This window comes from Pseudonaja textilis, chromosome 13 (assembly GCF_049901715.1).
Source record: "Pseudonaja textilis isolate UNSWEBS1 chromosome 13, rPseTex1.2, whole genome shotgun sequence".
NCBI classification, from domain to species: Eukaryota; Metazoa; Chordata; class Lepidosauria; order Squamata; family Elapidae; genus Pseudonaja; species Pseudonaja textilis.
The window spans coordinates 5,250,013-5,273,453 of NC_142002.1; the positions used below are offsets into that span (position 1 = coordinate 5,250,013).

At 44.5% G+C, this 23,441-nt stretch overlaps 1 protein-coding gene across 5 annotated transcripts in view; it reads left to right on the top strand.

Moving 5' to 3' along the window:
• Window positions 1-23,441, top strand: part of IGDCC4 (immunoglobulin superfamily DCC subclass member 4) — a 79,628-nt gene that overhangs the window by 48,295 nt on the left and 7,892 nt on the right. For all 5 annotated transcript variants that reach the window (XM_087941293.1, XM_087941295.1, XM_087941292.1 and 2 more), the window contains exons 8-18: window positions 2,503-2,913; window positions 5,333-5,497; window positions 6,743-6,880; window positions 8,236-8,406; window positions 10,161-10,394; window positions 15,109-15,216; window positions 17,512-17,695; window positions 18,828-18,955; window positions 19,864-20,034; window positions 21,009-21,146; window positions 22,543-22,639. In XM_087941293.1, coding sequence (XP_087797419.1) covers window positions 2,503-2,913; window positions 5,333-5,497; window positions 6,743-6,880; window positions 8,236-8,406; window positions 10,161-10,394; window positions 15,109-15,216; window positions 17,512-17,695; window positions 18,828-18,955; window positions 19,864-20,034; window positions 21,009-21,146; window positions 22,543-22,639 — 1,945 coding nt within the window. The remainder of the gene's footprint in view (window positions 1-2,502; window positions 2,914-5,332; window positions 5,498-6,742; window positions 6,881-8,235; window positions 8,407-10,160; window positions 10,395-15,108; window positions 15,217-17,511; window positions 17,696-18,827; window positions 18,956-19,863; window positions 20,035-21,008; window positions 21,147-22,542; window positions 22,640-23,441) is intronic.

Below are 23,441 nucleotides of genomic sequence, written 5' to 3' on the forward strand. Positions count from 1 at the left end.
CTTTAGATTCTCTCTTCTTTCTTGTGCCAGAGGAAAGATTCTGCTGTCTTATCATCACTGGCTATGGCAATCAAGAATTTGGCTTTAGGGGTTTTAAGCTCTTAATTTCAACTAGAATTTTATGAAGACTGCTCGATTTGTTTAGTGAGTTAAATCATAAGCCATGGTTTAATAAGTACAATGGCTGGTTTAGGTCTCCAGCTACAAAGATGACTGGTTTAGATGCTCATCTAGAAATTAACAAGTGGTACTTTTGGTTTGCCAAGACATCCTTGATGCCCCCAGATTGCATTCAAAGAATTCCTAAAATCCTTTTGTAGGAAGTTCAATGAGTTTTTAAAATAAATTATTGTAGGAGATTTCATGGGAACACGCATATTAAATACTGCAAAATTGGGACAAATTTTTTGCTAAAAAATTGATAGAAGATTGCTAAAAAAAAACCATGTAAAATTTGGAAGGTTTTTGGCATTTCTGTCCCTTTATATTTATATTTTTTTATTTTGTGGTCCTTGATCCATCACGCAAGATTCCCCAGCTGGTAGATCTTTATGCTAAACTCAAACCAAACAAAGGAGATTATAACTTGGAGCCACCTTCTTTATATTTCACCTGACTCAAAAAGCCTGCTTCAACATAGATAGAATAGCCATAAATATATCAAAATCAAGCCTGGTTCATTTAAAATATATCAGTATTTAAAGGTGAGATGGCCCTTTAGTTAAACTGAGCAATATCTAGTGTCAGTTATATGTAATGATGAAGATTGTCAAATGAAAGATTTTAGAAGGAAAAATAAGACATGTGTTCATATGTGTTAGAGAAAGAAATTTTTTTAAAAAAAACCATCCCATCTCTGTGAGAATATAGGCGGTCCCCGAATTAAGGACAAGTTCATTCTAAGCCTGCAACCCTTGTAAATCTGAACTAGTTGCTAAGCCTCCAAATTTTGATTACATGGGGATGCTGAAACAATTGTAAGTGTGAGAAACGGTCATAAGTCACTTTTTTTCCAGTGCCATTGTAACTCTGAACGACCACTAAATGAACTGTTGTAAGTCGAGGACTATCCACAAAGGTGACTTTGATGTTTGGGACTGGGGTCCCTTGTAGAGATGACAGTCTCTCAACTTTGAAAAAGCAATTTATATTTACCGACAAAGAAATAAAGGGGGGACTAGTAATATAATAGATTTATTTCAAGCTATTTAGCTCTCTTCAGCTAGCCATACCCTTCTGGGATTTGAACCTGGGCTGCTTACCAGGGGTGGGGTTCGCTGCCCAGTTGCTGGGTAGACGTGACCCTGGTGGGCAGGTGGTCCATCAAAACTTCCGTGAAGGCTGTTTTTCACCTTCCCAAGGGCCTGGCTTCCCTCGGGCCTCTGGGAGGGCGAAAATGGCCTCTCCCGGGCTCTGGAGGCCCTCCGGAAGCTGTAAACAGGCCCGTTTCCAGACTTCCAGAAGGTGCATTTTTCAGCCTCCCAGAGCCTCCATGTGGGCCCTGCACTTACAGGCATCGAAAATGGGCCACATGGAGACTCCTAGGAGGGGAGGGGCAGGGTGGGTGGGGCCAGCCGGTTGGTTTAAATACCGGTTTGGTGAACCAGGTGCAAATGTAACATCCGGGTCACCTGAACCGGTCTGAACCGGTAGAATCCTATCCCTGCTGCTTGATGTATTAACCTCTAAGCCAGGCTTGTCCAACCTTTCACCTTCCCTGGGCCACATTAGAAGATGAAAATTTGGTTTGGGCCGCACATAAAATAAAATAACAGTAACAATACCTGATCATCCCAAAAAACCATAGAAAACATTTTTTTCATAAGATATCATAAAAAATAGTCAACCAGGGAGAAAGGAACGCGAGGGGGGGGGGGGAAAAGAAAGCTCGCGTGCCTTGCGCCTACCTCTCCTCCTGCAAATGGCCCAGCTGGATGCAGCAGGACTGGAAGGCGAGGACCGGGAGGCTCGGTGCAGCAGCAGCAGTGGCGGGGCAGAAGCCGCTACAACAGCTCCGGCGGCAGCAGCGGTGGCAACAGCAGGAGGTGGCGAAGCAGGACTCTTGGGCTGCAGCTGCCTCAGCACGAGGAGTGCTCTGACGGCGCCCGCCTTTTCTGTTGCTGCTTGGCATGGCGCTCGCCTCACCCCACCTCGCGAGCCTGCCTCTCCTCCTCACTGCCTCGTCCTCTTGCACAAAGGTTGGGGTGGGCACTGGGCTGCATTACGAGCCAACCTGGGCCGCATGCGGCCCGTGGGCCACGGGTTGGACAAGCCTGCTCTAAGCCATGGGCTCTCCTGGCTTTGTCGGCTATACCGGGGAAAGAGATTAAATGTTTCCTATCAGGGCAACCTGGTCTACACAAATATGGAACAGTAGGCTCCGTCCCATATTTGAATAGACCAGGTTGTCCTGTTTAAAAACACTTTAAAAAAAGAGAAGACTTTCCAATCAACCATCATGCTCATTTGGTGTCTTTTTTCTTTCTTTCTTCGATCTCTTAGCTCCTCCTACAATCTCCCAGGCACCTGAAACCATTTCTCGCACCAGGGCCAGCACCGCTAGGTTTGTCTGCAAAGCAGAAGGAGAGCCGTTGCCCACCATACACTGGACGAGGAACGGAAAGCTGCTCCTGTCTAAAGGACGGGTTAAAATCCAGGGCAGCGGTACCCTCGTCATCAACCAGATCGGCTTGCAGGACGCTGGCTACTACCAGTGCGTGGCTGAAAATCACCTCGGCATGGCCTGTGCTACGGCCAGGCTGGAGGTGATCGTGCGGGAAGGCCTTCCCAGCGCTCCAAAGAAGGTATCGGCAAGTTCTCTCTCCAGCACCACGGTCTTGGTATCCTGGGAACGGCCGGAGTTCAACAGTGAGCAGATTATTGGATTCTCTCTTCATTACCAAAAAGCCTTGGGTGCGTTTCTGGTATCCTAAAGATATGCTCTTTGGGCTAACCCTAATGCAAGAAATTAGGGGAGCGTTAGATTTGTCTAATAGGAGTGGTGCAGTGGCCTAGAGGGGGAGCTCTTGCCTCACAATCAGGAGGTTGAGAGTTTGATGCTAAGTAGAAGCCAAGATATTTCTCTTTCTGGGCACAATGAGAATATACTCGATGGAAAAAAAAAACCTCTGCATTGGCAACAGGAAGGGCATCCGGCCAGTAAACACTCTGCCAGCTCCATTCAGTTGCCCAGACTCCAACCCTCAAGGGATTATGGGGGTATATGATGATGGTGATGGTGATGATGATGATTAGATTTGTATAATAACCTTGTTTGACAAGAAGGAACAGATGGAAACTAATCAAGGAGAGAGCTAACCTAGAACGAAGGAGAAACATCTTGGCAGTGAGAATAATTAACTAGCGGCTCCTCTGCTGGCTTGCAGAAGTTGTGGGGGCTCCATCCTGGGAGGTTTTCCAAAGAGATTGGAAAACCATTTGTTTGGAATGGTGTAGGGTCTCCTTGCTTGAGCAGGGGGCTTTTACTGTCTCATGCACAGAGGTGGATTTGTAGCTGTGCAGATGCAGATAGATAAATTCCACAAAATATCCATAACAAAGTGCTGTACATTTATTGGTGCATCAGGTATCTTCCTAACTCACATTTGTGATGTAGTTCTTCTATAATGACCAATCCTTTGTATATCAGTCTTGCAGGCGAAAGATGGTTATCTCCTAACCCATTTCGTAGTGGTAGACAAGCTGCTATCACTCCATGAGTCCAGGCAAGAATGGAAGGAAACCTCCCCCAACCCCTCGAGGGTCAATTCAGTGACCAATCAGGATTACAGACGTGGCCACGTGACGTGAACTATATTTCCCAGGACACCTTTGACTACATTTACCATGATGCATTCCCTTAAGGGGACAGCTCATAATTCCTAAGTAACTAACCAAATCCCATAGACTGTCTGGGATAGCACAGGGCTGGTCTAGAAGACCTCCAAGATCCCTTCCAATTCTGTTTTTCCATATTCTACGTAATGATAACTGTTATATAAAAGAGCTACAAGCCCCCCAGACTGGAGAGAGAAATGGAGAGTGAAGGTTTACAATTAAAAAGTCAATACAAGCAAACTGTGTCAGCAGGGGGTTAGACTAGAAGACCTCCAAGGTCTTCCCCTCCAACTCTATTATTCTGTTATCAGAATGAGCTTCTCAGATCAGTTGACCTTGTGGACTTGCTGTATCTGGTTGGCAATTGGGAAAACTGAACATTGGACCATATTTTGGCTTAGGCCGATGCAGCTTCGAGGTTATTCTCCAGGCCCCCTTATCTCCTCTCTTCTGAATGATGACGTTTAATCAGTATTTATGAGTTCCGCAGTATTTACTAAGCTTCTTCGCTAGGGAGGATGCCTTAGAAATGTACTCTTCAAAGTCATTACTGTGGGTTGGAAACCATAAATGTTTAAGCACAGAAGAAGACCCAGGACTTCAAGCACTTAGCTGATTGTTAATTGAATGGATTGATTGGGTGCTGGTGGTGAACAACTTTTAATGCACTTATTCATCCCAAGTAGAGAGTAACTTTTAATCAAAGAAGGAGCAGCTTGTAAGGGACAGGGCTGAGAAGTTATGGATCTTTTGAAGGATTTGTGCGAGGGTGATAAAACATGGAAAGCAAAGCAGTTCGCTTCACAGTGGCCTCTTGTATCCATTTTCAATTCGGTGGTGGGATTAAACATTTTTTACTACCGGTTCCCACTAACCTGCTTTCCAGCTCCGTTCTCCTGTGCAGGGCAACCAAAGAAGACCCTTTGATCAGCTGGGACTCAGGAGGCGGAAAATAGATGGGGCTGGCGGGGCCAGTCAGAGGCGGTATTTGCCAATTCTCCGAACTACTCAACATTTCCACTACCAGTTCTCCAGAACTGGTCAGAACCTGCTGAATACACTTCTGATTTCTTGGCTTCTCCCCTCTTCTGAAATACAGATTCAAATCCTGTTCCATTCCTGGCAGAGAGACCTCTCTAAGCAGGAGAGCTTTAAAAGGTTTTCTCAACATAACTCCTAGAGACCTTTGCAGAAGGAATGGGATTTCAAAAAAGGTCAAAGGCCAGAGTTAGATAGTCAAGCTGAACGCCCAACAATTTTTTCCCTACATGACACCTCTTCTTAAATAATTGGGGCTTCAGTTGCAGAGAAGTGGCTACCATCCTGACATTTTTAACTCCCTTCCATTAAAACAAAGAAACCCCCAGGATTAAAATTGTGCAGCCCTCTTTTTTGTAAGCGTCTCACAAAAGCAACTCGTTTAAAGAAAGAACAAAACTTTCTTCTTCTTCTTCTTTTTTTCTTCCTGTCTGACAGTGTTGTGTACCTTCTCTAGGTGCTGATAACATGGAATATCAGTTTGCAGTGAATAACGACACCACTGAGTTTTCAGTGAAAGACTTGGAACCCAACACCAACTATATCTTCTACGTGGTGGCCTATTCCCAGCTTGGAGCTAGCCGGACCTCCTCATCCATAAATGTTCAGACCCTGGAAGATGGTTTGTAGAGTAGAAACGGAGAAGATCTGCCCTGGGGGGGCGGGGAGAGGAGTCACCTGAAACTGGAGGTGTCAATAATCCAGGATTTACCTGGTCAGGATGTGGCAGGTTTCCAGGAGTCCCCACCTAGGCTGAAATGGGGCTAGGTGATTTGTGCTTGGGAAAAATTGAGCAAATTATTTATTTATTAGACTTTATTTGCCACCCATCTCAGCCACAGGCAACTAGGGGCGGCTTATAAACGTTCAAAACCAAAGTCCCAAATTTGCTTTTCCATAAGGCAACTGGACTTTGTTTTATCTTGAAGAAGCTTCTTCAGTTTTGACCAAACGGCGGGAGGATGGAAAGATTGATATTGACTGAAAGAAATGTAAAACCTTCCATCCTCCACCATCCAGTCAGAACTAAAGAAGCTTCTTGGATAAGAAGCGAAACGTCTTCAAGGAAAAACAAAGAAAGTCCAGTTGCCTTTTGGAAAAGCACCTTTGGGACAGCCATGACCTGGAAGGCTGAGAATCTCCAAGGACAATAGCCCAAAGCTGGACTTTCTTGGGGTTTTTTCCCCCTTTAAAAACGTTTCTCATCTCATCTGAAGTTTTGCTGTGTTACATCACCTTTAGAGTTGAGCTTGTCAAGTGACTTGAATGGTTTGGCTCCCATTTGGGTTTCCAACTAAATGAGATGAATTTGGAGATTATTTTTGTAAATCTGAGACGCGTCTAAGAGTCGACAGTTGGACACGGAACAAGTTAAAAGGCAAATAAAGAGACAATTGATAGTACGGTTCATAATTAGCCTTAGAAATCCTCGATATGTTTGTGTGTGAGAAGAGGACATATGTGAGGTATGCATTTCCTGTAATTATTACATCTCTTTGTACACAGATAATCAGAAATCAGGAACATAGTCCCAGTTGGTTGGAATTCTAGGACTCAGCGCCTTTTTCTTGAAAAATAGTTTCACATCTTAATTGTGGACTCTGAAAATAAATGCAATGTATTTTATCCTCTCCAAAAATGAAACGTATGTGGGGAACGGACATGATAGAGTTGTGTCATCTAACTAATGCAGACAAAGAAACTACCCAGAATTCTTTAATATCCCAGAGAAATTAGGCTAACCAGGGAATGTATCCCTGGATGGACAAAGCCCTCCGAGTTGAAATATATCATCTCAAGCAGAACTGCTGTAATCCTGAGATGGTCCTTTTGAAGTGACGTGATCTCTTTTATTGCTTGTTTCCAGTTCCTGGTGGAGCCCCTGAGATTTCCCTGTCCAGTACAACTCCGACTGACATCAAGGTAACATGGCTGCCTCTCCCTTCAGAACTGAGCAATGGAAAGATCATCAAGTACAAAATTGAGTATGTTTCTCTCAAGGAAGGTGAGAAAGAGAAGGTCTGAGGGCCTTATAATGTGGAACGGTTGGTTACTGACACTCTAGAACACTCCAACGTTGGAAACTTTAAGACTCGTGGACTTCAACTCCCAGAGTTCCCCAGCCAACTCTCCTGAAGGCCACAAGTCTTAAAGTTGTAGTTTGGAGACCCCTGCTCTGGGAAATTGTTTCCTTGGGGTTCCTCAAGACACCTCAAGATCCCCCTCAGGGGCCTGTGGCATCAAAATTATTTGCCATTCTATGTCATTCAGCGTTTTAATGTGATAAATAGTTATGAGTATAACCCTTAGAAACAACATTATGGAATCCTACCTAATTTTTAAAAGTGGGAAGGGAAGAAGAAAGTTTAAGAAATGATGCTCTGGAACCCCTTCTTCCTGGTGTCCACAATTTTAAAAAAAGTCAATGGGATGAAAGAAGTCAATGGGGCAATCACAACGGTGTGAGCAAATTTCATACGTTTGTAGCTTCAGTATCACCATCATAGCTGCCGTCTTCACCCTAAATCCATGAAGACTGGTTTAAGGTAGGATGGATTCTATCTAGGATGGATCCCTTCTAGCAGTATTTCAGTATTTGAGGAGCTCCCCTCAATAAAGAGGAGGTCAACTTATTTTCCAAAAGTACTAAAAGGCAAGAAGGAAACTGATCAAGGAGAGAAGCAGCCTGGAATTAAGGAAAAACTTCCTAACAGCGAAGACAGTGGAACAGCTTGACACCAGAAGTTGTGGGTGCTTCATCACTGGAGGTTCTTAAGAAGAGACTGGGTATAGGGTCTCCTGTTTGAGCAGGGGACTGGGCTAGATGACTTTCAAGGTCCCTTCCAGCTCTATTCTGAGTGAAATCGATTAGGGTGATTGGGGATTGAAGACTGAGTAGATTCCAGAGTGTTGGGATGTCAACATTCAGGTGTGCCTCACTTGAAGCTTCTTTATGTCTGAGGTTGTATTTTAGTGATAAATCTATCCCTTGCCTTAAGATGGAGCGTGGGTTAGCCCAGGGGTCCCCAACTTATGGGATCATGTCCCACTATCGGACCATGGCCTATGCTCAACAGGGCCGCTTGAATGCATCCGTGCACACGGCCCCATTTGTGCAAGGGTCATAGGTGCTCATGGCCCCACTCGCACAAGCAACAGGTCCTTGCACGCATGCACACGCCCGCCCCTCCCGCAAAACCATTCCTTCTTCCCCCCTCCTCCCCACCAGGCTGGGGAACTCTGGTTTAGACAGATGAAGTGGGAGTTTAAGAATTCAAGGTTCGATCTATTTGATACGCCCTTTTTGGGGGTTGTTGTTACGTAAATAATCCTTGGGCTCTTTTTTCTCTCCCTTCCCAGACCTGATTTCGTCAACGGAGCTCAGTGGAAATGAAACCCAGCTGGTGCTTTACGGATTACAGCCAAACAAAATCTACAAGGTTCGGATCGCAGCAAGCACCAGTGTGGGCTATGGAGCTCCATCAGAATGGACTCAGCACCGCACTCCAGATCGGGACAACCAAACCCATGGTGAGCAGTCTCTTGTTTTAGCTCAGAACCCTTCCAAGTTTGACCCAGCAGCATAAACAGAAATAAGAGATGGACCTGGCTCTCAAGATGTCTGCAGGGTTGGAAGCAAAGGTAGCAATTTGGACCAGATCAGTGACTCGGTTAAGAGAACAATGTTTTTGGTAGAAGAGGGGGAAAGAATTTAAGCAACGGAAGGAAAAAACCAGCTTATTCAGCTGGTGGGTTCCAAGGACATCCACAGAGGTCATCTTCAATGTCAAAACAGGCACGTTCCAGGTCATCAAAGGCCACCTTTTAATGCTCATCACACACTACTCAACCATATCTGCCATTTTGACACCATTGATGGTCCCTACGGAGGCCTCCAGTGTGGTCTACAGGTAGTCCTTGACTTACGATCACAACTGAGCCCAAAATTGTTAAGTGAAACATTTGTTAAGCGGGTTTTGCCCCATTTTATTACCGTTCTTGCCACCATTGTTAGGTGAATCACTGAAGTTGATAAGTTAGTAACCCGGTCGTTAAGCAAATCCAGCATCCCACCAATGGTGCTTCCCAGATGATCACCAAAGGGGAATCACGTGACCTTGAGATCCTGCAACCATCATAGATATAAATCAGCTGCCAAGTACCTGAATTTTGATCACGTGACCATGGAGATGCTGCAAAGGTCATAACTGTGAAAAATGGTCGTAACTCCCTTTTCTTCAGGGCCGTTATAACTTTGAACAGTCACTAAATGAACTGTACTGTAATTCAGATTGATTTATAGCTAGAGGCAAATTTGAGAAGGAAAGGATGATGAAAAGTTATGGAGGATGCAGATGAATTTGAAACTGTCAACTCATAAAACATTCCCATGCCTGTTTTCGAGTTGCCATAAACGAGGTGGGGGGGTGGGGAGGAATCTGAAGGAGCATTATGGCAGTTTAACTCCAGAAGTACATTCCACCCTTATCTACAAAGATTGTAGCCAGGCTACCGGATCTTCTGGCTGCAAAGTCCTTTATTGGAGAAAGTGATTGATGACATCCAGCCCGTGAATGTGCTTCATTGGAGAATCTGATTTATGATGCACCTAGGGGGGAAGGGGAAAATAGGGTCATAGGTTAATTATGTATGCCAGAGTTGGCTTCATTTAGGTTAATGCCAACCATGTCACTCTTAAGAAATGTTTTGAATTTTTTTTGAAGCTTGGCTCGAGGCTCATGATTTAAACAGGGCAATCGCCGGAATCCTGACACTAACCTGGTCAGTTGGGCAGCAGTGTCTCTGTCAGTATATTCATGAACTGGAATAGAGCTTGGTAACAAGGTCAGCCAATGAATAGGCATAGCAACTAAATCAGCCAATGGGGATAGTTTGGAAACTGAGACTAGAAGTAGCCTAGGCTGGAAACTGAAACTAAAAGTAGCTTAGGTTTGGCTATAAGTTAAGCTCCGCAACGCTGCAGCTATGTGTTGAGCTCAGAGTGTCTATTGAGATGAAATTGCTTCTCTCTTGCTTGCCTGCTGATCTGCTGAAGATGAAACTAACTTGCTTGCTTGCTGAAGACTGGAGCTTTGCTCTGCACTTGCAGCACGTTTCCGTCTGAGTTTGCTCCACTTTGGAGAAATCTCAACTGGTTGTAAAATCTACTTATGTTTATAAAGATGTTAAAGGAAGCATCAGCTATCTGTGTTTATTTTTCTGGCACTGAATTATCGCTACAAAACTCTCAATAGTCTCATGACTTTGCTCTCCCCTTTTCCTAGTTCCCTTTGCCCCAGCTGAGTTAATGGTCCAATCCAAAATGGACTCTCTGTTGGTCAGCTGGCAGCCTCCCCCCAACCACGGACAGATTTCAGGCTACAAGCTGTATTACCGGGAAATACTCACAGAGGAGTCAAGCATGGTGATCCCTTCGGAAGGCCCAGGGAACCGACTTTGGGATGTCAGACCCATAAAACTGAAGAAGAAGGTGAAGCAACACGAACTGAGGCAATTAGGTAAGCTTTCTGGAAGAGTGTTCTACTAGGGTGGACGGGTCACTTGCTGAATGGGAATCAAAAAGATTTGTTGATTTTCGGATTGATCTGTTTCGGTCTGTTTATGGGGAGAAGAGATCCATGCAACGTACAGATAGTCCTTGACTTAACCATCACAACTGAGCTCAAAATGTACGTTGCTGAGTGAGAAATGTGTTAACCGAGTTTTGCTCCATTATACGGCTTTTCTTGCCACATCCAAAATTGCCTTTTGGAACAATTCCGAATAAAGCTGGAAGGGATCTTGGAGGTCTTCTAGTCCAACCCCCTGCTCAAGCAGGAGACCTGCCTAGACCATTTCAGATAGGTGGATGTCCAGTCTTTTCTTTAAAAAAACCTCCAGTGATGAAGCACCTACAACTTCTGAAGGAAGGCAAAGCTGTTCCACTGGTGGATTGTCCTCCCTGTTAGGAAGTTCCTCCTTAATTCCAGGTTGCTTCTCTCCTTGGTTAGTTTCCATCCATTGTTTCTTGTCCCGCCTTCTGGGATTTTGACATGTAAGTTGATCCCCCTCTTCTTTGTGGCAGCCCCTCAAATACTGGAATATTGCTATCTTGACCCTGCTAGTCCTTTTTTTCTCTAGACTTTGTTGTTGTTAGTTGCAAAGTTGTGTCTGACCCACGGCAACCCCATGGACAATGTTCCCACAGGCCTTCCTGTCTTCCACCATCTTCTGGAATCCATTTAAGTTCACACCTCCAGACCCAAACCCTACAAACGTTCTTCCTATGTTTTAATCTAACAGGACTTTAATCATTCTAGTTGCTCTTCTCTACCGTTTGAATGAATAAATAAGTAAGTAAGTAAATAAATAAGTAAATAAATAAATGCATACATTCTAGTTGCTCTTCTCTGTGCTTTGTCCAAATAAATAAGTAAATAAACAAACAAACAAACAAATTCTAGTTGCTCTTCTCTGCACTTTGTTGAAATAAAATAAAATAAAGTAAATAATAAAATAATAAAATAAATAAAATAAAATAAATAAATAAAATAAAATAAAATAAAATAATAAAATAAAATAAAATAAAATAAATAATAATAAAATAAAATAAAATAAAATAATAAAATAAAATAAAATAAAATAAAATAAAATAAAATAAAATAAAATAAAATAAATAATAATAATAATAAAATAAGCAAGCACCTTTAGGGACCGAAGGGGCGCGATTTTCATCCTGATGTCAGGACACACATTTTATCCCTTGCGGGGGGCTGGGGGGGGGGAAACCCTTGGGATTTACCCTTTTAATTAACCCTCCGGACCATTTTTGATCTCCCTCCCCAAAAGTCCCCGTCCCCCCCGCCATTTCTCCCTTTGTCCTTCGGTTCCTGCGGCTGCCAGCCTTATTTCACAGCCCACCAAAACCTTCCCTCCATGCTGCAGAGAGCCAGCAGAGAAGGGCTGTTTCAATGTGATTTCTCTTCCAGATGTAAAATGCGGCTGTGACCTTTTTATCTTCCTATTCCATCTTGTGCTTTTCTTTTTTTTCCTTTGGTGGGGAAGACGAGCTGGAGGCCAGCCACCCACCCCCAAACATCCTCCCCCCACCCCGCCCTCCCCTCGCCCCGTCCATCCTGCCTGCAATATAGTCAAAGCAAGAGCGATACCCTTGGCAGTCTGCTTTGTGGAACTGAAAAAGAGCTGGCTCCCTTGAAGCCCAGGCGGTGAATAGACCCCTCCTTAATTAGCAGGGCTTCCATTGGGGAAGCTAATGAGCAGAGGCAGAAGGGAAGGTCATTTGGGAACGAGTGGCCGGGGGCCTCCAAAAGAGAATTGCCTCATTTTCTTTCTATTTGTAAACTCTGAGCCATTCCAGCAGTCCTGAATGAGCAGATCTGTAAAAAGAAGAAAAAAGCAGAGAAAAGAGAAAATAAAATAAAAAAAGGAGGGGTGGGGGAAATTGAGTTATGGAACAGTTTTTAAAGAATATCTTTCAACGAGGCACCGAGAAAAAGAGAAGAAAAGAGCCAGCCAAAGGCAGAAATGGCCTGTCTTTTGGCTGTCTCTTGCCGAATTGGCCGCTGCCGGAGGAGCCTGCTTCCCTTGCCAAGCTCCGTTTGAACTGGCCTGGAGTGGGTGAGTGGGTGTGGGGGGTTTGCTTTGGGCAGCCTGCAGCGGTGCAATCGTTACCAGCCTCGGGCAATGATTTAATTGGATTAAGGAAGGAAAGAAAGAAAGGAAGCTTGCCCCATTTCTAAGTTGGCAGCAGGCCACCGAGAGCCGTTTCAACGACCCACTTCAGGTTCTCTGCTTTTGGAAGGGAGCGTGGAGTGGCCTTTTGCACCGTTGGCCCACAATTAGGGAACACCAAATTGCTTCCCATTGAGTTCAACAAGAGCAACAAAGGTTCCACCGGCCTCTGCCTTTTCCTGGTTAGTCTGGTGAATTTTAGACATCTGTTCAGTGCTGGCCATTGCTCTAAAAAGGGGGTTTTCTCAGCCTTGGGAACTTTAAGCTGGGTGTTAACCTTCATCTCCCAGAATTCCCCAGCCAGCATGTCCCAACACTCCAAAAGTATGCTCCAATTTGCTCCAAGGGCAGCGTGGCTAACTGGACAATTGAAGTCCACCCATCTTAAAGTTCACAAGGTTGAGGAATGTTGCTCTATATAGCCTTGCTTTTAATACTTCGTGATTGATCTTTTTAATTTTGACATGGCGGTTCCCATTCCTTAATTAATAAGCGACTGAACAGCCAGCTCTTGAGAATAAAAGTCCACATTCTGGATGGAGAGGACCATCGGTTTGAAAGAGGGGTAAAAGATGCCATCTATGTTAAATTGAGTAGCCCTCTCTCAACAGAGAGTAGAGTATGATACTACTCTATTTTCAATCTCATTGTACACATGTTGTGCATTGACAATAAATGTTTGATCTATCTCCTGTCTACAGCACAGTCCTTTCAGCAATCCCCAAAAGATTCCACACCCATTTGCTCTCTGATTCAGGGGGCCTTGAGGGCACAGATAAACCCCCAAGTGGCCTCAATAGTTCTCAGAGAGAGTGCTAACAACCAGAGGACTGCAAAGAAACATGGTTCTTCCATCCCCACCAAAATCCTGCCAGAACTGATGAAGCTTTCGTGGTGTGGAGACAATAACTTGGTCCTCAACACCAATAAGACCAAGGAGCTTATAGTGGATTATAGAAGGAACAGATCAGACATCCAGCCCTTGCTTATCAGTGGAGACTGAGGGGAGCAAGTATCCAGTTTTAAGTTTCTGGGTGTTACCATAAAAGACAACCTGACCTGGGGTGCTCACATTGCAACCCTGGTCAAAAGGGCCCAGCAGAAATTATACTACCTGAGACTTCTCAGCTCTGAATGAAAAACTGAATGAAAAACTGCTGGTGACCTTCTACCGCTGCACCATAGAGAGTATCTTAACTTACTGCACCTCTGTATGGTTTGCCAATTGCACAGTGGCAGATAGGACAGCACTCCAGAGGGTTAATGTCATTGCCCAGAATATCATTGGTTGCCCTCTCCCCTCTTTGGAAGAGCTTTAGACCTCCTGCTGCCTTAAGAAAGTTCAAAACATTCTCAAAGATCCATCTCATCCTGGGAACCCTTTTTTTGAACTATTACCACCTGGCAGACGGTACAGAATAATAAAAACAAGGACAAATAGGCTGAAAAACAGTTTCTATCCCAGGGCAGTAGCCCTTTTGAATTCTGCTGTATAGTGCAGTGTTGGTGTGGTGTCGGGGGTTTCCGGTTCAATGTGTGAAGGGTGAAGCATGTGTGTTTGTGTTTATTTTCATGGTCATGGTCATGATATGCACTGAAGATGGTGTTTGATTTCGTTGTACGAGGTGCAATGACAATAAACTAAAGTAAACTAAACTAAACTTCTTGGATGAGAAGTGAAATGTCTTCAACGAAAAAAAAACCAAGATAGTCTAGTTGCCTTTTGAAAAAGCTTTTTGGAGACAATCATGACCTGGATAACCGAGAATCCTCATAAGCACTCTTGAGAATAGGTTACAGGTATTCCTCTGCTTATGACCACAATTGACACCAAAACTTTGGTTGTTAAGTGAAGTTTCTACTGAACTTTCTTGCCACCATTAAGGGAGTCACTGTGGTTAATAAATTACCTGGTTATTAAGTGAATCTGGCTTCCTCATTGACTTGGCTTATCAAAGGGTCACAAAAGAGGATTAGATGACCTTGGGACACAGCAGTGGTCACAAGTGTGAACCAATTGCCCAGCATCTGAATTTTGATCATCTGATCATGGGGATGCTACAAAGGTGGTAACTGTGAACAGTGGTCATAAGTCAAATTTTTCAGCGCCATCGTAACTTTGAACGGTCAGTAAACGAACTGTTGTAAGTCAAAAATTATCTGTACTTGGTTTTTCTACATATGGTGAAAGGCTGGTGATTCTTCAGGTCCCTTCCAACTCCACTTTTCTATGTTTTTTATCGCTTGGCTGAGTAGGGATTCTACTACCCCCCAAATTTAGATCACTGTGGACCAACTGGGATAGTTTTGGGAAACCAGATCAAATGACCTTTTCCCAGGTTCCAGATCTGTTGCACTTTCATAATCTCCATCGAGCAGGATGCCAGGACACCAAGAGTTCAACTAAACTAATTTTTTGCTGGCTTTTGCCTCTTTTGGGCATTTTCTTTAGTAACCGCATCTCTGTTTTAATCGGTCCAGTTCCCGGACAGCTTTATGAAATCAGGCTGGTGGCGTTCAACAAGCATGAAGAAGGCTATGCGGCCGTGTGGAAAGGCAGGACAGAGCGAGCACCTGTCACCGCAGCTGGTAGGTATCCTTTCTTTAATTGTTGATTTTTTTAAAAAAATTTTTGCAACTGCTTTCAAACATAAGCTTAACATATTCAAAAAGTGAGGTTATTACCTGTTATGGTGAGGTCCACAGGTGGGCTGCTGGGGGTTCTCGGGTTCGGGAGAGCCCCTAGCTAAGGTTCTGTGCAGTTCAGAGGACCCCCAATTCCTGGGGCTGGCCTCGTCCACCCCACCCCGTCTTCTGACCAAGGCTTCCTGAGACCGTAATTAAGCACCTGCTTAGTTGAAACAATTCCTGTTTTACTTGAACGCTGGGAATTATGTTCATTCCCAGCCTGTAATGAGTTCCAAACAGTCCCTCGAGATAAGCACCCACCTTTCTCTCCTTTGAATTGCTGCCAACAACTCGAGTGCCAAATTAACTATAAAAAAACCAACCGAAGTACAAAATCCACACAGAGCTTCAAGGTTTCATCTGAACAGAGCAAACGACTTTGCTTCCTGCAAAGGTTTCTCTACCTTTGCCTGTCCTTTATACCTTATGGGAGGGGCAATCACCTCCAAGCCTTACTCCGGAGTCACCCCTTTTGTCTTAGCTGCTCTTGCCTTCTAGCAGCTCTGCGCACACACTCACTAGGAACAGGCTTCCCTTGTTCCTTGGCCTCGCTGGTGCCGGACTCTGAAGACTCCGGAGTCAGCATCCCACTCCCAGATGGTCCTGGCCCCATCTCTGCATCGGAAACAGGACCCTTGTCCAAGTCCTCTCCTGACTCCCAGACTGGTCCCCGTTCTTCCCCACTGTCCGATTCCACTGCTGTCTGCACAGGCTGCTGGGGAACCACATCACCCCGCGCCCCCCCCCAGGAGTCCCCACGCGGCCCATTTTGGATAGAGGTAAGCGCAGGGCATGCACAGAGGCTCAGGGTGGGTGAAAAATAGGCCCATTTCCAGCTTCCAAAAAGCCTCCGGAGCCCAGGGAGGCCGTTTTCACCCTCCCCAAGGCTTGAGGAAAGCCTCCGGAGCATGGGGAGGGCAAAAATAGCCCCCCCACCGCCGTGGTGCAGGAGACCGGCTAGGCCACGCCCACCCAGCAATCAGACAGAGGACCCCTTGCTAAAATTTTTGAAGCCCACCCCTGGTTAGGTCATAAGTCATAACTCCACTTATGACCACAACTGAACCCGAAATTTATGTTGCTGCGTGAGAAATTTGTTACGTGAGTTTTGCCCCATTTCACAACTTTTCTCACCATGTTCGTTAAGTGAATGATTGCATTTCTTCAATGAGTAACACGGCTGTTCAGCGAATCTGGCTTCCCCGTTGAGTTTGCTCGTTAGAAGGTCGCAAAAGGGGGATCACGTGACCCCCGGAAGATGGCAACCGTCATAAATGCGAGTCCGTTGTCAAGCATCTGAATGTAAATCATGGGACCATGGGGATGCTGCAACGGTCATTAAGTGTGAAAGATGGTCATCAGTGACATTTTTCAGTGCCGTTGTCACTTTGAACCATTGTAAGTCGAGGACCACCTGTAGTTAGATCTTTGGATTAGCTGGTTTAGCCACACTTGGGTTTTCTGAAAATAAGTAATTTATGGTTGCCTGGGGGAAAAACATGGCCACCATTTTGTAAGTGAGAAGTTTGTGAGAGTTTCCACAATGTTGTTTCTTTGAACTCCAAAGAATCCATGGAGCATTTGATGTGTAGAGCTCTATGACAGGAAACCTAGATGTATAAGCAATGGCTGTTACTGATGCTAGTCCTTCCACACCTCTATCCATAACTCCAGATGTATTTTTCCTTCTTCCTCCTTCTCTACCCTCTTCCTTTTCTTCTTCCCATTCTTCTTCTTCTTCTTCCCCTTCTCTTCCTCCTCCTTTTCCCTCTTCCTTTTCTTCTTACCCTTCTTCTTCTTTCCCTCCTCCTCCTTTTCCTCCTCCTCTTCTTCCCCTCCTCCTCTTCTTCTCTTTTTCTTTCTTTCTTTCCTCTTCTTCTTCTCCTCCTCCTCCACCACCACTATTACTACTACTACTTTTCCTCCCCTTCTCCTTCTTTTTCTTCTTCTTTTCCTCTTCCTCTTCTCTTTCTTTCTTCTTCTTCTTCTTCTTCTTCTTCTTCTTCTTCTTCTTCTTCTTCTTCTTCTTCTTCTTCTTCTTCTTCTTCTTCTTCTTCTTCTTCTTCTTCTTCTTCTTCTTCTTCTTCTCCTTCTCCTTCTTCTTCTTCTTTTCCTCCTCCTCCTCCACTACTACTACTACTGCTACTTTTCCTCCTCTGCCTCCCTTCTCCTTCTTTTTCTCCTTCTCCTTCTCAGATCTTCCAGTTCATAAAGGTCCCCCGCCGCCTCCTGGGCATCTCCATGTCTATTCCAATAGTTCCACAACGATTTCACTGCGGTGGAAGAAGCCCAACTTCACCACCGTGAAGATCGTCAACTATACAGTCCGGTTCAGCCCTTGGGGGCTAAAGAACGCCTCGCTTGTGATGTATTACACAAGGTAGGAGCATCCTCAGGAGAGTAGGTGGTGTCGCAAGGATCGTGGTACATTGCCCAAATGAAGTTATGGGGCGTGTGCTCTCGTCGATGTGCGGTCAACAGTTGCAAGCAGAACTAAAGCGGGAGCTTTTCTTACCAAAGAATTAAAAATTGACTTTTTCTTACTAGAACCATTCAGATCATCTAGTGAGCAACATTTATGTTTTTCTCCTTCATATTACAGTGTCTGTAGAGATTCTCGGTCATCCAGGTCATGGCTGTCCCAAAGCTGCTTTTTCAAAAGGCAGCTGGACTTTGTTTTTTCCTTGAAGACGTTTCGCTTCTCATCCAAGAAGCTTCTTCCGTTGTGTGATGAGAAGTGAAGCATCTTCAAGGAAAAACAAAGTCCAGTTGCTTTTACATTGCAGCGTTTAGTTTTCTCTTTTGAGATATTCAAGATACTTTACTTTTTCTTTTGCATACACCTGGCTAGACTTTCTAGATACCAATGATCAACCCAGAGAAATCGCTTTGGGTAGTTGTCAGATTTTCTGACCCACCAGATTTTAATCTGTTTTAAATCTTAATAAAAGCTAAATAGGAAGCTGGTAAAACCCTAAATTCAGGGGTGGGATCCTACTGATTGCGACCGGTTCTATAGAACTGATGGTTGTGATTCTGCACAGAACTGGCAAATCGTCTCCCTGGCTGGCTCTGCCCCTCTTCGCCTGCCCCTCCTCTCCCGGCCCAGTCACTCCTTAAGGGGTTTCTTTTTTAACCCTCCCGACAATCAGCTGTTCCGGGATCCCCCTCGCTGTCTTACTGCTTTGCCCAGGGGGCAAAAAATGGGGCGGGAGGGAAGTTTACTGCAAAAAAGGAGAAGAAGAAGCCATGCCCACCCAGTCACGTGGCCATGCCCATTTAGCCACGCCCAGAGAACCGCTTGTTAAAAAGTTTGAATTCTACCCCTGCCTAAATTTCTATCATTCTATGACTCTACCCCTCAGAGGCTGCCCAAATCGGGTCAGTCTTTGAAGGACACCTGTTTGTGTGATCCTCCACCACCACCACCACCCCCTTCCATGAAATGTGACAGCTGAATTTTAAAGCTGACAGTTTCATCCTCGCGTGGGAATTTGTTTTCTTGTCTGTAGCTCTAAAGAGGACATTCTGATCAGCGGCCTGAAACCCTTCACAAGATACGAGTTTGCAGTACAGTCCAACGGTGTTGGAATGGACAGTCCGTTTGGAAACATGGTGGAGTGTTCCACCCTTCCAGACAGTAAGTCGAGGAGCATGAAGGGTTTACCTGAGAATGGGATGGGATGCAGATACGAAGGAGGTGCTTAAGTTTAGTACGGCAGAGAGGTGTCCTTTAAAAAAACAACTCAGAAAATTATCTAGTATTTTATTTTATTTATTATTTATTTCATTTTATTATTTCATTTTATTTATTTCATAATTGGTTTTAGTTTAGTTTATCTTCATTTTTTATTTTATTATTTATTTCATTATTTTATTTTATCATTATGCATTTTGTTTAGTTTATTTTATTATTTTAATTTAATTTATTGTTTCTATAGTCACCCATTTCAACAGGTTTATATGTAAGTCTTTTCTACATCCAAATACCCTCAACAGATGCTAGGACAGAGAAAACCGGTGAAAATCGGAGCAATTACAAATGAGAGATTTTTAAATATTCTATCCAAATGAGGGAAAAATAACTCATTTTTTTAAAACTCATTTTTGTTTCAGTTGTATTCTTTTCTTGGCTGCTATCAAAAAGCCCCCATTCCTAGCCTTCACCTGCTTTATCTCCAAGAGATGTCAACCTCCAGAAAGGAGATTGCAAACAAATTTGTAGGGTTGGTTGTTTTTATTTATTTAGACAAGTAAAAAGGTAGATGATAGACAGACGGGTGGAAGGATGGATGGATGGATGAAAGATGATAGATATGTAGATGGATGGATGGATGGGAGGGTGGGTGGGTGAGTGGATAGGTAGGTGGGTAGGTGGGTAGGTAGATAGGTACAGTAGATAGGTAGATAGAGAGTGTTGTTCCTATCTGGCCTTAGGACTTGATTTGATTTGATTTGACTTATCGGGATATCTGGGGGCGGGAAGAGTTACAGAGACTCAGCCAGGTCACCTTTCTGTCTCCTGCTGCCTCTGCTGTTCTCCCGCAGGGCCCTCCACACCCCCTTCTGACCTGCGGTTACACCCCATCAACCCATACGCGGTCCAGCTTCACTGGTGTCCCCCTTTGGAACCGAATGGCATCATTGTGGAATACACCATCCTCTACAATGCCAACTGCACCCAGCCGGATGAGATGTGGACTCTGTTGACCAAAGAAGGTAAGCACTGGTTCATTAAATGCACAAAAACACCCAGGGTTGCCTGCAAAAGGAGCAGGGGGTGTCCAAAAGTCAAGATGCTGGCCATAATTCTGTGATCGAAGTTCACCTTTTTTAAAGTTCAGTGAAAAGAAGGACCAGGGATGACGTAATAGCGGTGTTTCAAAATCTCAGGGGTTGCCCCAAAGCAGAGGGAGCCAAGCTGTTCTCCAAAGCCCCTGAAGGCAGGACCAGAAGCAATGGGTGGAAACGAATCAAGCAACCTAGAACTAAGGAGGAATTTCCTGACAGTGAGAACAACCAACCAGTGGAACGACTTGTCTCCAGAAGTTGTGGGTGTTCCAACACTGGAGGTTTTTAAGAAGAGACTGGAGAACCATTTCTCTGAAGTGGTATAGGGTCTCCTGCCAGGAGGTTGGACTAAATTAGAAGACCTCCAAAGTTCCTTCCAACTCTGTTATTCAGCCTTCCAATGAAACTTCCCAACTCATCCAGCACTCAGAAACGAAGTTCATCTAAATAAGAATTTATTGAAGAAGTCATACTGGCACACCTGGGAAAACCCGAATCTGAGAGTTCCGAGTTTTCCCTTCCCAATAGAAATTCACAAACCCATCAACAAACCAGTCCATCACATGGCCCAATCAACCATTGTCCCAACTGGAGATATTCCACCAGACATTCCTTCCCAGGCACAGGGTGACTTGTCCTTGACTTTATGAGAAGAATGTTGTTGAGTCTCATCTTCTACCGCTCTATGCAATTCCCCCCTCCCAAATTCCCAGGCACCAAAAATGTGTCAGCTTTGGAAGCCATATTTTACTTTGGAGCTTCAAAGCTGCCATCCTTCAGGTGGACATCCCTGGGGAGCATAGGTCATCTGGGCAAGAAGAAAAAGCAGCTTCAACTTGCAGCAACCCTGGGGCTGGAATGTTGGAATCTGATGCCACATCAAGAATTCCTCTCTTCTTCAGGCAGTATCTTCAGCGCTGAAGTTGATGGGTTGCAGAGCGACACCAGATATTTCTTCAAGGTGGGAGCCAAGACGGTTGTAGGATCAGGACCATATTCTAGCGTCAAAGATGTGCAGACCTTGCCAGAGGGATTCACAGGTAATGACTGCCACCTTGAAAAGAAGGGTCCAGAGTGGGGCAATGTGCCGCAGACAACTTGGTGTAGCGAACTCACCACAGCCAACACACCGCCAGACAGCTTGTCAATGGGCCAACTCACTGCGAGACAATTTAACAATTCTACTTAATTATTTAAAATAAATAAATAAAATATTTTACTTTTTGCCAATCACATTTCATTTTCCCTCTTTTTTCAACCTTTCTTTAATGATTCCATTCCACTATTTCTTTGATATTGGTGTAACAAGAGTGACCTGCAGTGAGTTTTCCTATGGCAAGATGGCTGGGAAAATTGCGATAGACCCAGGAGGGTCACATCACATCTTTCATTTGGCTCCTGAATTAATCCTTGTTGTGGGTTCCCATGGTGCAGAAAACTACTCCAAGATGAGTTTGTGCTGTACATTAATCTGCAGACAGGGGCAAAACCCAAAATTAAAACTAACTACAGGTAGTCCAAGACTTTACGGCTTCAGTTGGGATCAGAAGTTCCATTGCTAGTCAAGAGGGTTGTTAAATTAGTCATGTCTGATTTTTATGGTCGTTAAGCAAATCTGACTCCTCCTACAATATAGCTTGTCAGAAGCCAGCTGGGAAGGTTGCAGATGATGATCACATGATCTTAGGATGCTACAACCATCATAAATGTGTGTTGATTACCCAGCGACCAATTTTTGATCATGTAACTGTCGGGATAGTTGCAAGCGACAGAACTGGTTGTAAATCACTTTTTTTCAGTGAACTTGTAACTTTGAAGGCTCACTAGTCAAATGATTTTAAGGTTAAGGTGCTAACCAAAGGATGCTAACAGTGCTAAATGTACAAATAAGTCGGGGAGTACCTATACATTTGGTGCCCTAAGCCTTGAACAGTGTTACAGTCAGTGGTACCTTGGTACTCAACTGCTTTAACTTATCAAATTGGGTACTCAACACATTTTGATGTGAAAATTTTGCCCCAGTACTCATCATTTGTTTGGTACTCAATGCATAAACTAGAACTTATCGGTGTCAGCTGCCTTGCAACTTACTACATTATCCCTGAAAAACGGGGGGAAAAACGGTTTGGTACTCATCGTTTTTTGTATTCGTCACACCTCCCAGAACCAATGAAAATTGAGTACTGAGGTACCCCTGTATTTCAGCAAGTAGAGTGAAGGAAGCCTTGTGGATCGGTGCTTGGTGTACCAGGATGAAGGGGAGGTCACCCTGACTGCCCAACCTCAAAGTGAGGAAGCTGATGCCTTTCCAGAGTGATCCAAACTCCCAGTTCTCTCCCCCCCATCTCTCTCCCTCCCTCCCTCCCTCCCTCTCTCTAGGAGAAAGAGGAAGTCTTCCTCTCTGCTTCCATGTTCTCCTTTGTCCTTCACCTGCAGATATCTTAGTTCATTCTATCACCGGAGTCACGGTAGCCATTTGCCTGCTCTGCATCGTCTTCTGTGCCTGTGCCAGCTTTCGCAACAATTACCTGAAGTAAGTCTTGGGTTGATGTGTTGTCTCCCAGGGCATTGAGCCCAATTGCCTGCCTTCTCTGCCCCATTTGGCTTCTGCCTGTGTTCAAGAGTGGACGTTGTCAAAGAATTGTGGAGTGTGGTTTCGATGGTATCCTATCAAGATGCATGTGGGGAGGCACTGTTTCACCTTTAAATGCCCCGCCCTGTGAAAATAAGGCAACCAAGCATAAACTAGACTCTCATGTCCCAAAGGTGCTTTTCAAAAGGCAGCTGGACTTTGTTTTTTTCCTTGAAGACAATGAAATGGTCTGTCTTGATTTACCAACTTTGTTCCAACCTACAAGTAAGGAGAAAGTTTCTGGCAGTGAGAACAATCAGTGGAACAGCTGGCCTCCAGAAGTTGTGGGTGCTTCATCACTGGAGGCTTTTAAGAAGGGATTGGACAGCCCTTTGTCCAGAATGGCTTAGGATCTCCTGCTTAAACAGGAGGATTGGACTATAGTTCTCTAAGGTCCTTTCCAACTCTGTATTCTGTATTCTATATGATGGTAATGATTATCTAAAGCAGGGGTGTCCAACCTTGACAACTTTAAGACTTGTGGACTTCAACTCCAAGTCCACAAGTCTTAAAGTTGCCAAGGTTGGACACCCCTGATCTAAAGGAAGCATAAGGCCACTAGATTGGAGAGAGAATTGGAGATTAAGGTAAAGGTTCCCCTCACGCATACGTGCTCATCGTTTCTGGCTCTAGGGGACGGTGCTCATTTCTGTTACAAAGCCGAAGAGCCAGCACTGTCCGAAGATGTCTCCGTGGTCATGTG